Genomic DNA, 17,100 nt, shown 5'->3' with positions numbered 1-17,100 from the left:
CTTACTAAGCTTTAGGCTCATAGTTGTCTTGTGTTGCAGGTAAATAAAGAAATGAGTGGATGGCTAAGGAGAACTGAAGCGTAGTCCTGACCCTGATTTGTATATATGAACATATCGACCTTATGTGTGGGTTATTTCAGTTTATCAATGTGTATGTTTGTAATAAAACGAGGTTATGTTTTGAAAACAAATTTAGTTATTTGATACTTATGTATAATATGTTTGAGACATTTTATGTTTAATATAAATAATGTCAAATAAGTTTTATAAAAAAAATCCACAATTTTGCAAATAGTGATTATGAAATTGATTAAAACGTACCACCTCAAATATGGTTTTGAATTATATATGTGAGGGTGTTACATATGCTTGTGGCTTTCTCTAGCTAGAAAGGAAATTGTGATTGAACAAGTCTTTGAAATTCACAAGAAAAGTACTTTCTTGATGAGTTTTTTTGGAGAAAACTTAAGGTCTTTGAGAGTTAGAGAGAGAGAGAGTTAAAAAGTATGATCAAGGCTTTATAACTCTAAAGGATCACTTTTATAGTGTAGGCACCGTCATGAAGTCTAACCAATAGTATTAAAACTTTTAAAAACATCAATTTGGAGCAAAAAAATATAACATAAAACTTGAGACACGAGACATTTTGCCCAATGACAGGCGACACATCGCTTGTCCTCTGTCTCAAATGGGTACTTAGGTATATGGCGACATGTCGCCACCTAGGTTATGACATGTGATCTCCCCATTGCTTTGGGTACCCAAAATCACCATTAATTACCTCCAAATGATTCCAAACTTTTAGGGTAAGCTTAAATACCTTATTGTATCATTTTAGACCTATAAAAGTCAATTGTTAATGCCTACAACAAAATCTTATACTTTCACTCCAACTTAAGTGAAACTAATTTAAGTGTTTTACACCAGATTGTATAAACAACTTAACTATTATATTTATCCGATTTCAACAAACAATAAGTACACTGTTTATAAATTTGCACCCACATTCCAGTATTGGGCTTACAAGATCATATTGGAGGATGGGAGTTCATTCGACATCAACCAACTTATTTTTTATGAATCATATTATCCAACCTAACATTTTATTTCATGTGTAGTGCGCATCCTATGGCTTCTTGAGGCATCGACTAGTTAAGAAAACCTTCTTCGAGAGCATCTACTTGAGAGCAGAGGGTGATGCTCAGATGTACGTAGGTCTTTATATTATCAAGACAGTCGGTGGAGGGAGTAGTCATATATCCTACTATCGAGCCTGCTAAGATGGTCGAGATTGCCAAGTCAGCTAGCATTTTTGTGGAGATGGAGGAAGAGCCAACTACTGCTCCTCTTCCATCTGATCCTGCTATAGAAAAAAATTTCACAAAAAGTGTTCGAAATATATATATATATATATTAGTTCTTTGTTGTATGAACCACACTCTTTGAGTCAGTGCCAAACTCCCACAAACAATTCAGTTTTTCATTCCCGATAAACCATGCCATTACAAGAAGAGTCTATTTATATTCAGCAACAATAAAAAGGAAATAATAGAAATTAGTTACAATCTTCACTCTCCTTCAGCGTCCCAAATGCCCAACGAAATCCCGAAGCCACCTAGGCCTCACGCGCACTTTGCTGTTACGCGCGGTAGACTTCTCCCCTAAGAAACTGCTTCTCTCCTCTTCTTCCTTGCTGCAACTGCTTTCTTCCTGAGCCACTACGTTTTCAGCTTCTTGGGCCGAGTGGTCCAACCACTTCCTTATGCTCTCGAAACCCCCTGTAATACGAGGCATTAGCGCTTCAAATTCAGCTCGGTAATCAGAAACCTTACCCCGTTGAATGAGCTTAGAGATACGTCCCAGTGGGTCGTCATATATTGAAGTGCCAAAACGCAGCTGCAAGGCCCGTAGAAACGAGTCCCAATCTGAGAATGACCCACCCTTCTCCATCCATTGATACCAGGTCGAAAGTGCTCCATCCAAATGAAAAAGGATCACAGAGAGGCACAATGTTGGATCGATATTGTGGAGATAAAAAAATTTGTTAATCTTGTATACCCAATCGTCAACATTCGAGCCATCAAACCGAGGGAGCTTCACTCGCAGAGATTTCATCAACAAATTCAGCTCTTTGCTATCGGTCTCGGCATCCGACCTTCGACCTCCAGAATGCCCTGACTCGCGCACCGTACTGCCATCCTGTCCAGTCGCTGGTGACGGGGGTTGAGACACCTGAGCAATACGTTCTTCTGTCTTGGTCGTGTGCTGTTCCAAGAGCAACTTGAAGTTCTCCATCTGCGATTCAGATCGTTGTTCCCATTTGAGGTCTAATGCCTGTAACAGAGCTGCAATTTCGTCGTTCTTCATGGTGAAGAAGAATCAATGAAAGCACCAGTGTTGTATGAACCGCACTCTTTGAGTCAGTGCCAAACTCCCACAGACAATTCAGTTTTTCATTCCCGATAAACCATGCCATTACAAGAAGAGTCTATTTATATTCAGCAACAATAAAAAAGGAAATAACAGAAATTAGTTACAATCTTCACTCTCCTTCAGCGTCCCAAATGCCCAACGAAATCCCGAAGCCACCTAGGCCTCACGCGCACTCTGCTGTTACGCGTGGTAGACTTCTCCCCTGCAGAACTGCTTCTCTCCTCTTCTTCCTTGCTGCAACTGCTTTCTTCCCGAGCCACTACGTTTTCAGCTTCTTGGGCCGAGTGGTCCAACCACTTCCTTATGCTCTCTTGGGTCAGCCGTGGGTCTAACTCAATTGGACTTATGGTCTGGGCCTCACTAACATTCTTCTAATATATATATATATATATATAACTAGCTAGGGTAATAACTTACCCATCATTTTCTACTTCAATAATGCCAAGAATAGGATTTTTTTCATGGTTTTAATTATCTCAATCTCTAAGTTTTTAACATAAGATCTTGATTGAATGTGGTAGTACTTCATGAGTGCGGGTAGTCTGTTCGGAGAGGGGGGTTCAGAATGGGAAGGTTGAAACCGCTGGTAGAGGAGAAGGAGAAAGGAGAGGGAAATGAGAAGGAAAAGTGGCAAGGGCAAATCTTTCTAAATTTAACTTTGGAGCATACTTTTCCAATATTTAATCACATTAGAATATTTAATAAATGTAGAGTAGTTTGATGCATTTAATCTCAAATCTCCCTTTTAGTAATAATTACTGAAGAAACTTGTTGGAAATCAACAACTTCAAATCTATAAATTTTTATCTATGATGTGTTCTAAAACCAATGTAAAAAAGGCAAGAATTTAAAATGACACTAAACAAATTTGCAAATAATTAATTGAAAAATAAGTGCTAGAAATTAAAAAAAAAAATGCAATCAAGGTGTAGTGTAGCCCAACATGATGAGATCCTAAATTTTAGTTCTACCTCTATCCGTGCTTACACTAACTCAACTTCTTATCTTCTTAGGCATCCATACATTTAAACATTGGAAATATATTGTGGAAAATCAAACCAAACTAACCGAAAACTAAAGGCTCCAAGAATAGATAATCATCTAGAGTTTATTAATGCTAATTTTGATTCTTTGTGTAAAGAAAATGGAGTTTTGAGACATGAGACTGTGCAGCAAAAAAAAAAACAGATGCTCAGAAGATGAATAAAACTTTGTTGAACAAGGTAAGGTATGTATTTTTAAGTTCTTTTCATTCAATATAGTATAATATAACCTAGAATGCAAACTAATATACTAATATAGTGGCTTGGAGGCTCCTCTTTTTTTTTTCTCTTCCCTTTATTAGTTAGGCTAAAACATATTAATATTTTTTTTTAAATTTGAAATAAAATAGAATTTTGAAAAGCCGAAATTTTTTTTTAAAAAAATGCCATTAGTCTCAAAAAAAAAAATTCATGACTTTGCCTCTAAATACAACTGTTGCAAAGAAAGGTAAAAAAAAAAACGTTACGCAAACCAACAAGCAAGACCTTACACGAGTAAGAAGTCCCAAACAAATTCAAACACTTGTTGACACAAACCGTAACGGCCATGTATAAAGATTCCACTCGGAATAATTATAAATGTGATAGGATTTTGTAAAATTTGGAAAGAGCATTACTCCTGCAATTTTCAAACCTTGTATGACTAACCATTATCTGTCACTCGTAAATTCTTTCTAATTTTTATTGCTAAAAAACAAATTTTTCTATATAAAAAAAAAATCTCAGCATTTATAAGCTATAATTTTCATTTTCTTTATAAGTGAGTTTCAGTTATTCATTTAACTACACCATAATTTCATATCTAACAATGTCTAGTCCTCTTGGCCCTCCACCAAATTATCCTCTCCACCGCGTCACGGCACTGTTGCGCCGTCTCCAACAATGTAACTGGTTGGATGACCTCCGGCGCTCCCATCCTAATCCTCGCTACCGCTCCTCCATTTCATCTCTTCAAGCACATATTTCTCTCACCCTGCAATATATTCATTATTACAGACTCCTCCCTTTGGCCATTCGCTCCCGGCCTCCTCATCTTAACCATGAACAGTTCCTTCGCCGTCACCATCAGTTTAACAGGGTCTTTCAAGTTCATCGTGACAATCTGCGTCAGCTGTTCATTGTTCTTCACGAGGACTTGAGGCTTGTCCGGCGATGTGTCTTTCAACAACAGCATCTAGCTCCTTATCGTGCGTGCGTTGAGATCCTCTACTCCTTCACAAACCTCCTGTGAAGCCACCAACCTCCACCTTATCATGTGCCTATTACAAATCCACCAGCCCATTCCCATAAGAACCTCTACCATATCCATCAATCCAAGTTATCAAGATTTGATTTCTCTGTTGTCTTGCATAACTTTTAGTTTTTCATTATCTTACAAAGCTTATCAGTTGTGTCGTAGTCCATTTAAGTTATCAATAAGAATCGGTTTAGTTTAAGGGGTGTGTACTTGATGTTTATCTCTATGGTTATAATTACATACCTCTCTGCCATTGCCTTGTTTCTTTTTTTATTAATGTAATGTTTTCTTACTGGTTTAAGTTGTTATAATGGTTTTATTGATGGATGTTATGAACATAGTGAAAATAAATTATGGATTGTTGCTTTGAAATCTTAAATCCATTAAATGCATAAAACAGTTAATTGTGGCTTGTAGTTTTAGAATGAATTCTGGTTGTTGATTCAAATCTTGCTGTGGTCAATTTTGGAGTGTTGATATTCTCTAATACCTAGACACACTAATCTTAATTGCTACAACTCTAGATAAATGAAATACTCAGCCACAATAACACAAATACTCAGATTAAACATTGAAATATTATTGATGAAGAAGACAAAACAATACATCGGGATAAATAATTTACATGGGTATTATCAATAGCAGCATTGTTAATTGGCTCAACAAGATTGTGTCTCAATAGTAGTATTGTTCAAATTCAACATGCTTGCAATTTTGATATGGTAGTTAACAAAAATCTACATACATTCACCATCTAAAATTAAATTAAATGGTTTCAAGTGCTAAATTACCCATCATTTTAACCAAGGGACCAGGGCACTTTGTTACGATATCAACCTTGGAAGGAGGTGAGGCATGCCCAAACAGAGAAAAACTCAACAAAGCCAGCTCTCCAAGGGTTAACCTTGAAGACAGAAACCCATGCCAGTAATAAGGATTCAAATCAAAGAAAGCATCAAAGAAGCTTCGAGTCCCATTTAGATCAAGCTTCAAAAGAGTCTCCATCCCAAAAGAGTAAAACTCCCTTACACATCTCCTTTCAATAGGCCATAAGCCATTCCACACTCTGTGATAAAGTGGCTTCCCTCTGATCATCCGGGTCGAGCCAAGACCAACAGCAATTGCATCGGCCAACTCAGATGCTAAACCCATGGTTCGAGCCACCATGTATCCAGTTGAAGGGTGAACCACCCCAGAATTCCCGCCAATTGCCATTACACTTTGAGGGATCTTAGGAAGAGGACCCCCCATTGGGATCACACACTTCTCATCCTCTATGATTCGCTTAACTCTAATTCCTAAATGCCTTAGCCTTGCAGCCATTCTTTTCTTAACCTCAATGTAAGATAACATAGGCCGACTGACTAAAGAAGTCTCTTCAAGGAATATCAAATTTGAGTCAAAAGGCATTGCATAGAGAAAAGTTGGAAATTTTGAATTGCTAGCTCGCATATAAGGTTCATTTCCCAGATGGGAATCTCTCCAATCCATGAGAACCATCTTGTCCAAATCAAAGGGGTGGCCATCCACTTCAGCTAAAATGCCATGAGCAATCTGATAACCGGGGCCTCTTGGCTTATCATACTCAATAAAGGTGCTAGCAAAGCCACTGGCATCCACAACCAAGCTTGCCCTGATCTTATTTCCATCATCAAACGCGACAGAGGACTCGAATTCTTGGTGGTCAATTTCCCAAACCTTGGCCTTATGAAACTTAACTCCATTTAAAAGACATCTCTCCATCAACTCTGTCTTGAGTTTCTTCCTACTCACTCGGCCATAAGGCCGGTCCAAATACTTGGTTTTATTATCATTTATACAAACACTTGCCATGCACCATGTTTTGTCCAAACAATGATCGAGCTTCAAGCTCTCAAACTCATCAACCCAAACACCATAGTTATTAGGCCAAGAAGAAAGAGGCGAAGGGTCAATACAACAGACCTGAATCCCATAGCTGGAGACTCTCTCAGCGAGACGAAGTCCGGCGGGTCCTGTTCCGATGACGATTACGTCCATGAGAGACCGATCAGATGGATCCCACAGCGGAAGATCGAAGTCCAACGATTCGGGCTTTGACTCCGCTTGTAAGTCGAGAAAGTTTCCATACTTGCTACTCTGGATTCTACTGTGGCGTTTCTTTCTCGAATGTATCTGTTTTGAATCCGAGAAGGTAGACGGAGGAGTAGAGGAATGAAAAAATTGGCAAGTTTTGGTAAACGGAGGTGGTGAAAACAGCTTCAGAAGAGTGCCCATTTGAGAGGAAAGAAAACAATTAAATGAAATTTGAAAGAAAATAGATAGTTGAGAATGGAGATAATGAAAGAAATGGGCATGTTTGAGAAATTAAACAGGACAAAACGGAATCAGAAAGTGCTTCCAAGAAAACGATACTTTCCAACTAGCCAAACAAACAGTTCCCTTCACAGGCTAGAGCTCTGTCAAATAATAATAATAATATAAATTTGAATCCACTTTTTTTTTTGGAAAATGGATACAAGGTGATTGTATTTAAAAAATACATTTTTACATATACGGTCTCATTTTGGTCCTACTATTTACTTTAGTACCCAAAATCCTTTTGTTATTTGTTCCAACTCTCTCTCTTCTCTCTTGGTCTCTCTATATTTCCTCTCAATCTCGGTCCCGAATAAAAAAAAACTCTCAAAACCCACATTTGAATATGTCGCAACCCAACGAAATCAAAGAAGAGAAACATTGTCGGAGAAGGTCTACGGAACCAGCTTTTGAACATCGAACCAAAAGCACCCAAATGCAACCAAACAACTCAAAAGTAGGTGAAACAACTCCCAAGTACATGAAGGTGAGGGTTTTCTTTTTAATCTACAATGTCTAGTTTTTTGTTGATGTTTTGTTCATAGGATAGATCGGGGCTGGATAACTGAGAAAGCTGAGCTTTTTTTTTTCAAAAAAATTGACCCAACTCGATAGTATATGTTAGGTCTGTTTTTTAATGTGCCGAGATTGACCTCGATAGAATGAGACATAAACTATGATTTAGCATCTGCCTCGATAAGACTTGATAGACCTCAATGATATTAGACATATGGCTGATTTAGCCCCTGCCTCGATGATAATAAAAATATGGTTGATTATGGCATCTGCCTCGATAGGTCTTGATAGAATAAGACTTATGGTTGTTTTAACACCAACCTCGATAGGCCTCGATAGGACTCGATAGGCCTCGATAGAATTAGATATATTATGATTTTTCCTTTCCTCGATAGGCCTCGATGAAAAAATATTTGTATACTAAGTAATATGTGTTGCTTAGTATACTTACTAACTTATTGTTCCCAATATTTTTATGGATATCAAATGAGTTTATTATACAATTTTTTTTTCATCGAGCCCTATCGCGGTAAGGCAAAATCATAATATATCTAATTCTTTCGAGTCCTATTGAGGCCTATCGAGATTGGTGCTAAAACAACCATAAGTCTTATTCTATCGAGGCAGATGCTAGAATCAGCTATATGTCTATTATCATGGATGCCTATCGAGGTCTATCGAGACAAGGGCTAAATCAACCATATGTCTAATATCATCGAGGCCTATCGAGTCCTATCGAGGCAAATGCTAAATCATGGTTTATGCCTCATTCTATCGAGGCCTATCGAGGCACCCTAAAACTGAAATATCTAATAGCATTGAGTCCTATCGAGGTCAATCGAGACACATTCAAAAACAAACCTAACATATACTATCGAGTTCTATCGAGTTGGGTCAAATTTTTTGAAAAAAAAAACTCAGATTTCTCAGTTACCCAGCCCCGATCTATTCTATGAATAAAACATCAACAAAAAACAAGACATTGCAGATTAAAAAGAAAACCCTACCTTCGCGTACTTGGGTGTTGTTTTGCCTACTTCAGAGTTGTTTGGTTGCCTCTGGGTGCTTCCGGTCCAATGTTCAAGTGCTGATTCCAAAGACATTCTCTGACAATACTTCTCTTCTCCTATTTCGTTGGGTTGCGACAGATTCAAATGTGGGTTTTGAGAGTTTTTTGGTTCAAAACCGAGAGTGAGAGGGAATATAGAGAGACCGAGAGAGAAGAGAGAGTTGGAACAAATGACATGCGTATTTTGGGTACTAAGGTAAATAGTAGGACTAAAATGAGACTCATATATGTGATAGGATATTTTTTAAATTCAATCTCCTTGTATGCATTAAAGTCAAATTTTCCTTTTTTTTTTACTTCTGCTTCAATTTTTCACCAATTTTTTTTTATTTTCAAACATCATCTAAAAAAAACTATTTATTAGTATGACGATTCTTATGTATATAAAATTGGTCTTTTCGTAAAAAAAATATAATAATAAAAAACTATTTAGTACCAATTAAACATCTTCTGAAAAAAAACTATTTAATAGTATGATGATTCTTATGTATATAAAACTCGTCTGTTTGTAAAAAAAAAAAAAAAACTATTTAGTATACCTATTAGTTAATAGTGATAGTTAATAGTGAATAATTTTATTTTGTATTTCTTTCCACGTTTATAATTTATTATTTAAAAAGAAATAATAAAGCATCTTTGTCACTCTCAATTAAAAATAATAATTAAAAAAAAAAAAAACTTAATGGCAATTTTTAATTTTATTTAAAACTTAAAATAAGAACCTAAAAAAAATTACAAACTTATCTCATTAAAATCAAAATCATTAATAAAATTACAATGTTAAATTTTTATGCTTGTAAAATTTTAAGTAGAGTTGTTTATTTGTACAACAAATCGCAATTTGGCACCGTCACACCTAAGCTATGTGAAAGTCATCATAATCATCCAACCTATTAACTTTCCATAATATTTAATACTTACATCAACAAAGTTTTCAAGACTAAAAGAAGAAAAATACAAAATCCCACATTATTTAGAGAGTGAAATTTCCTCTCACTCTATTCTATATAATCATTTCATTTCAAACAATAACTTCGTAAACCTTTTTTTATGTTGTCAAGCTTTTAGAATTATATCTTCATAACAAGTACTTTTTATTTTTTTTAATATTTAAATAGGCTACATTAATCATACACCCACTTTAAAAAGACAAAACTATCATTAATTTTAATTAAATAATCTCTGTCTTCCTCCCTTAATTATTCCCTCGTTTTTTTTTCATAAAAAACAAAACAAAATAATAAATCTCAGAGTCTGTAATCCATTTTGATTTTCTTTGTTAATGGAAAGTTCCCGTGAAGGAACTCTAACTAGATATAAGACATTGATTAGTCTGAACTAATATAAAACTTTGTGTTCTTTGATTAATTTGACATTGGGAGTTCTCTTGAGCTTTCTTAGTTTTAAACTTGGGTTATATAAGATTTATATGATAAAATAATGAGACACAAAATAAATCACAACTAAACTATAGTTATTTTGACTTAGTAAATTTTTGTAATATGCCGTGTGGAGTTGAGGGAGAATCTATTTTGTTTTCCGATGTATGTTGTTTTAATAGTAGAATAGCACAAAATAATATAGCATACTATAAGGTATTGTATTTGCGAGTGAGGCCAACGGTTTGGGTCCCACAACACACCATTATATATAAATATATTTATAAATTGGTCCATTATGATTTCATTATCTTAGTAGTCCTCACAAAGTGAATCTTACTAGACAAATTACAGGATATCAAATTCGGTATCTTTGAATAGTTTGTTTGCATTATTAGGGCATATTAATATTCGGTAGTGGATTGTGACCAACTTAGTGGAGGACTCCAAACCCAAAAATAATAATAAATTGTTTGAAAGTGTTGAAAGGAACAAAAGCTCAAGAAGAAGAATTTAACGCCCTAACTTGACATTGCGGAACAAAATCAAGAGAATTGTAAAATCCCAACGGTAGATGAAGCTAAAGTTGTGGTCTAGAAAATGAATCCTTTGAAGGCGCCATGGCCGGATGGTTTGTCAGATGTTTTCTTCAAGCAATTTTGGGACACGGTTGGTCAACAAGTGTTTGAGGCAGTTCATGAATTCTTTATGAAGGGTAGATTTGTTAGAAGATTGAATCATACTTTCATATGCCTTGTACTGAAAAAAGAAGGGGCTGCGATTTTTGATCAATTTAGACCGATTAATCTTTGTAAGTTCACGTATAAGATTATATCAAAGTTGTTGGCTGATCGTTTAATGAAAGTGATGAAGGAGCTTATATCACTTGTTCAATTTGCATTTCTCTTGGGGTTTTATGCCCTAATCAAAAGTCGATTTCTTTGTAATCTCATTTATTTTCAATGAAAGAATAAAAATAATTTTTGACTTGGTCAATCATTTTGTTCACATGTTTTATTTTCATATTTATTTGTTTAATATGAACTTCTATTAAATTTCGAGCATATAGTTAATCATATATATAGTGATGTAATCACAATGGAATATAAATATGATTATATGTTCAAAAATAAGTTAGTCCTAAGATTAGTCAGTACACATGATTTAAACTGACTTACCAATCTACGATATGATCTACTTACACATTGTAGTGTTATGTTCTTTCCAGAACATTAGCAAAGTAGATAAGATCAGATGTATTTGTTACATCGGACATGGCTGATATTGACAGCAAATAAAATAAGAAGAAATACTGTTATTATCTATTCTAGTCATATCATATAGTTGACCATAGGTCAATGCAATCTCAATTCTAAGTGGTTAGTATTCTAACTGATTGTATTATTTGAGTTATTTGACTTGTTCGTTACCAGCTTACCCTACGGACTAGCTCATACTTACATCTTAAGAACTCGGTAGTATAATTGAGTGGGAGTGTTAATCATAGATATGAACATCTATAGCTATTGATGAAGAAGTAAAACGATTGTTTCTTTTTAGTTTAGTTTGAGGTGTTAAATGATAGAGACCTCATTTCAGTAATTAATATTAGTTTACTGAAATATCATTTACAAGGAACTAAGTGTTTTAAGGATACAACACAATAAGGGGTAAAACAGTATTTTAGTCTCATCTCATTGTAGACCGTCTATAGAGGATTGAGTGATAATCATAGTTGTAACAATGGATAACTAATAACTTATCTATATTGTTTATAGAGCGTTCTATGAATTCAAGATTGCAATTTCGAGTCTTTAGTAGTATTACGAGGAATTAATAAGTTAGTAAATTTATGTTAACTTATTGGAGCTTGATTTCATAGGCATATGTTCCCCATAGTACCTTGGATTAAATCATCTAAATAGGCTCAATTAATTGATTTAATCATCAATTAGAATTATCAAAGTTGATCAGGTCAATTTTGGATAATTTCACAGAGTTATGCAATTTAGATAATAAAAGAGATTTTAGGGAAAATTTATTAATTAAGATAAATTGGTGTCTAAATTAATAAATAAGTTTAAATCATGGTTCAAATTATGAATAATTAATTTGATGAATGATTTAAATAATTATTTAATTAATTAAGCAATAGAAAATAATACGGGCCTTGAATTTAAGTCCAACGAGCTTATAATTAAATGAGAAATTTCACGGGGCTACAACTCATGAGAATTTTTACCTAAGGGTTGTAGGTGCATATTATTTTATTAATTTTTTAATTAAACAAGTGACCTAATTGAGCATTTAAAAGAAATGATAAGTGAGAGTTGAAAACAAATTATCAGAAGATCTAGTTTTGATGCTTTAGGATTTTAGACTCTCTACAACAAAATTCTTTTGCTAAGCCTCTATATTTTCTTCTCTTCTTCTCTCTGTATCTATCTCATGTGTTGATAATTGCCCACTCTAGTCTAGGTGATTCTAAGTATACTATTGAAGGCTATGAAAAAATTTGATGATTGGTTCAGTTTCTTGGTGATACCCTATGACAGAAAGGATACAAGGTTTAGGGAAACTAAAGTAAGGACGTATTCATTCTGTTGCATATAATGTAAGTGTTCTTATTATTATCTCTATTTAAATTTAATTATAGAAACATGTTCTAGGTTTTCTTATATTAATTTGTTTAATATATGATTTATAAGAAAATAAATAAGATCTTGTATAAGTATTCCCAATAGCTAACATCAGTGTTTTTGGTAATCTTTATTTTCATGCATGAACATGATCAAATTGAATTATTTGATGTGTTGAGTAATTGGATGGATTTCATGTTTTGTAAGAAGCATATTGAATTTTATGAAATTATTAGCAAATTTGGATTATAATTGTTGTGTTCTCAATGCAATTAATTTTTATAAATGCTTTATTTGGTGTAAAACATTGTAAAAATTATTTAGAAAACGTTTTTGGTTGAAAAATTATACAAAAAAATTTTGGCTGCAATGCGCACCTGCGCACGCATCCCTCGGCAGCCAGAGCACTTCCGCACGCACGTCTCCCCCTGTATGACGGGTACTGTTCATCCAGATTTTTCAAAAAAATTTCTAGAAAATTATTGATAATAAAATATGAAATTGATTTTTTGAACAAACCCAAAAATATCATATTTATTTTATCATTTAAAATTGTTTTTTTTAAATAAGATAATTTTGTTGTTTGTTATTTAAAAATTAGATATTTTCTACAAAGTTTCAAATTCAAATTTAAAAATAGGCTAACCATTTAATTTTAAATATTTTAATATATTAAAATATTATAATTAAATTATCAGATATTAAAGATATTTTTTTAAAATACTTATTATTTTTGAATTCTTTTATTTTAAAATATTAATATCTAATTATTTTATAAATTTTAATATTTAAATTATTTGAAAATTGAAAATTTGTTGACTAGATATTTTTATGGATATTTGAATTTACTTAATTATTTGAGATATTTTAGGTTTGTTATAACTTTTAATTTATTTATTTATTTTTAATGAATTGTTAAGATATTTGTTCATAGTTGTAACAACAAACGATATTTTTTAAAAACAATTGATGATATTTATTTTGAAATTTAAAATTGGTTAAATTTAGAAAAATATCAATATTTGCAAACCAACTAATAATTTTTTTTTAATAAATGGAATTTAACTTAATATTTTGTAAAAAATGACCTAATTAAGTCAATTGTAAATAAATAAAATTTAAATTAACTTTTGTTAATTGTTGATAAATTTTATTTAAATTGACTTATTTATTTTTTGCAAAAATTTAATTATTTCGAATTTTGTATAAATTCTAGAAAATTAATTGTGGTATTTTTGCAAATAAAATTGTTGTACCCTAAAAATTAGCACAAGTTTAATCACTCAGGTAGGGGTACAGTTGGAAAAAGCAGGTGATTAGAACATCTAGTTAATGATGATGAGAGAAGCTCGACTTAGGACTTGGCAGTACAACATTCAGATAATTATCAGGTCGCCTCTTAGGATGACGATCCAGATCGAGACATGTAGTGGCCAGATCCCCTTTAGGGTGCTCTGAACTTAATCCGAACTAAGGTTTGGATTCCCTTCGATCACTAGCTCGATGAAGATGTTCAGCTCGTGGAAACCTGGTCATGACGCACAATGAAGGATCCCGAGAAACTCGGAGGCACTTTGTACGCTCATTAATGTCCAGGTTGTATTGCACATTTATTGTCTGAGATAATAGGAGTAATTTCTGTTAGGAAATCGTATCCCTGTGTAAATGGGAATTATCTTTATTAAATGTATACCATATTTATGCACACGGTTACCCAAACCTGCCAGGAAATTCCACTATAAGTATCAGTGATAATGGACAAGAAATGGGACTACTTTTGGTAATACTGAAACTCTGTAGAAATTATGAGAGAGTAATAATATTGTCTCGTGGACTGAGTGAATTTTAACCTTTACAAGTTTCATTCAACGTTCATCATGGTGGTTACTCGATCAATGCATGACAACAAAATAGAACAGCTTGGTGGGCAAGAGGCGCATCATACATCTGTTCCCATTGAAAAAGGCCCAAATGTTCAGCAACGTCCTGGGAAGCAACATGTGGGCCGGGATGAAACTGGGAGTTCAGCGTCATGCCCACCAAATCCAAATCCAGGATATCTAATAGCCATCGAGATGGAGAATGCCCAATTAATGAGCCATCTCACTAGGTACGACATGAAGTTAAATCCTCAGAAGTGCACTTTCGAAGTTTCGTCGGGAAAGTTTATGGGGTTTATAGTCAACACAAGGGGGATAAAGTAAAATCTAGAGAAAATTAGATCGTTGTTAGAAATGCCTTCGCCTAGGTCGCGCAAGGAAGTACAAAGTTTAACTGGAAAGGTGGAGGCCTTAAACCGTTTCGTTTCAAAATCCATTGACAAGTGTCTCCCATTTTACAACTTACACAAATGAAACAAGAAGTTCAAGTGGACCTAAGAATGCGAACAGGCATTTACGACCTAAAAGCTCACCTGGCTAAACCCCCCCGGTACTATCAAAACCAGCATCTAGAGAATGTTTGTTTCTGTATCTTTCTGTGACAAAAAACGCGATCAGCGCTGTGTTATTTCGAGAGGAAAATCAGGCATAGAAACCAGTGTACTATGTAAGTAAAAGACTTCTCGAAGCTGAGTTTTGATATCCATTAATAGAAAAAGCTTGTGTTCTGTCTTATCTTGGCTTCAAGAAAGCTCAGACCATATTTTTAGTCCCACACTATCCACGTGTTAACTAACCAACCGTTAAGGCAGGTTTTGCAAAATCCTGAAACGTCATGATGTCTATTAAAGTGGGTCATCGAACTCAGCCAATTCGAGATATTATATATGCCACGCACAACAATAAAGATTCAAGCCCCCACTGACTTTATGGCAGAGTGCACGGGTTTTCAGGACGAGTCCATGAGAGAACCGGTGCATGAGTTGTGAAAAATCTTCTTTGATGGATCCTCTAATGAAAACGGATCGAGAGTTGGGATAATTTAAACTCACCCGAAGGGCATCGATTCCATACAGCTCTCAGGTTCGAATTCAAAGCATCCAACAACGAAGCCAAATATGAGGCTCTATTGGGAGGGCTAACGGTGGCGAAAGAGCTAAAAGCAAAGGCGATCCAATGTTATAGTGATTTCCAACTCGTAATCAATCAGATATTGGGGGAATACCAAGCTCGTGGTATCAATATGGTGGCCTACTTGGCCAAGGTTAAAGGAGAGTTGTTTGAATTTGAGTTTAGCTCTATTGAACAAGTACCCTGCGAGCAGAATTCCAATGTTGATACTTTGGCTCTACTTGCTACCACCAAAGAGGCGGATATAATGAACGTAGTTCTGGTGGAGTTCTTGGAAAAACCAAGCATAATAGCAGAAACGGTTGAGGTCAGAATGGTTGACATAAAACCAACCTGGATGACCTCTATTGTAACACCCTCACTTATTTTAGTTAAAACCATATTTGAGGTGTTACGTTTTAAAACTATATCATAATTTATTACTGCGGAAGTCTAGACATTTTTTTTTTAAACTTGAAAACTTATTTCACATTATTTACATTAAACATAAAGTGTGTCTCAAACATATTATACATAAGTTTGTTTTCAAAACATAACTTCACACTTTATTACAAACATCACACTAATAACTGAAATAACCCACAAAAAGGTCGATATGTTCATATGTACAAATCAAGGTCAGGACCATGCTTCAGTTCTCCTTATGTCATTCACTCATTTCTTTCTCTACCTGCAACACAAGACAACTGTGAGCCTAAAGCTCAGTAAGCAAAGTAATGCATGCAATGCTAATGATTACTCAATGTCAAAGGACATACACAACTTCTTTTTAAATTTTGGGCCCCTTAAAATTGTGCACACTGTTTGATTAGGCCAATGCCTGCAGGGCTTGTTACACATATCATATAAAATCCCACGGGTTCTCCTCCGGCTAGCCATCACCACAGTTGTAACGCCCTGGATAACTAAGACCGTTACACTGTGTGTTTGAAATGGTGCAAGACTTGCTAACCAAGTCATTTAATTCAAATTGTGTATCTAATGACACAAACAGATTAGGTTTAAAAGAATTTTGATTATAAACGATATGTTTTAGGTCCCTGTCCCTGTACAAATCCTCGATCATGGTGGTCGTGCAGCTGACAATGTACACCTCGCCCCCAGAGCTCTCCAACCCATGGTCAACTTGCCTTACCTGCACCACTTAGCACCCGTGAGCCGAAGCCTAGCAAGAAAACATAATATCATAACGTAACAATATTAGCAGCTAAACAGTTCGCATATCATAGTCCAATAATCACAAAGCGTTAATCAGTTCCATCAAGCCATAAAATACATTCAAGGCAACACACTGGTCAATAACCAATAATTCAGCTCCAAATACTCATCAAATCATAGACAATAATTCACAATAGACATATATCAAGCAATAACTAGGGTTAATGCCCACAGGCCGCACCCTCTATGTAATTCACTGCCTTTGGCTAGCTTAGGCC

General features: G+C 34.6%; 1 protein-coding gene across 1 annotated transcript; it reads right to left on the bottom strand.

The window, feature by feature from the left end:
* Positions 1 to 5,272: 5,272 nt before the first annotated feature.
* LOC133788893 (capsanthin/capsorubin synthase, chromoplastic-like) lies at positions 5,273 to 7,126 on the bottom strand. The gene has a single exon (XM_062226539.1). It carries the CDS (start codon positions 6,967 to 6,969, stop codon positions 5,479 to 5,481), a length of 1,491 nt encoding a protein of 496 aa, XP_062082523.1. The 5' UTR covers positions 6,970 to 7,126; the 3' UTR covers positions 5,273 to 5,478.
* Between the last annotated feature and the right edge of the window lie 9,974 nt (positions 7,127 to 17,100).

The sequence above is a fragment of the Humulus lupulus genome, chromosome 7 (assembly GCF_963169125.1).
Source record: "Humulus lupulus chromosome 7, drHumLupu1.1, whole genome shotgun sequence".
Lineage (NCBI taxonomy): Eukaryota > Viridiplantae > Streptophyta > Magnoliopsida > Rosales > Cannabaceae > Humulus > Humulus lupulus.
The sequence above is the reverse complement of the archived record's forward strand: the minus strand, read 5'-3'. Positions and strand labels throughout refer to the sequence as shown.

Bases quoted from the DNA above. Each gene is read 5' to 3' on its own strand.
- LOC133788893 (XM_062226539.1), bottom strand. From the start codon at position 6,969: ATGGGCACTCTTCTGAAGCTGTTTTCACCACCTCCGTTTACCAAAACT.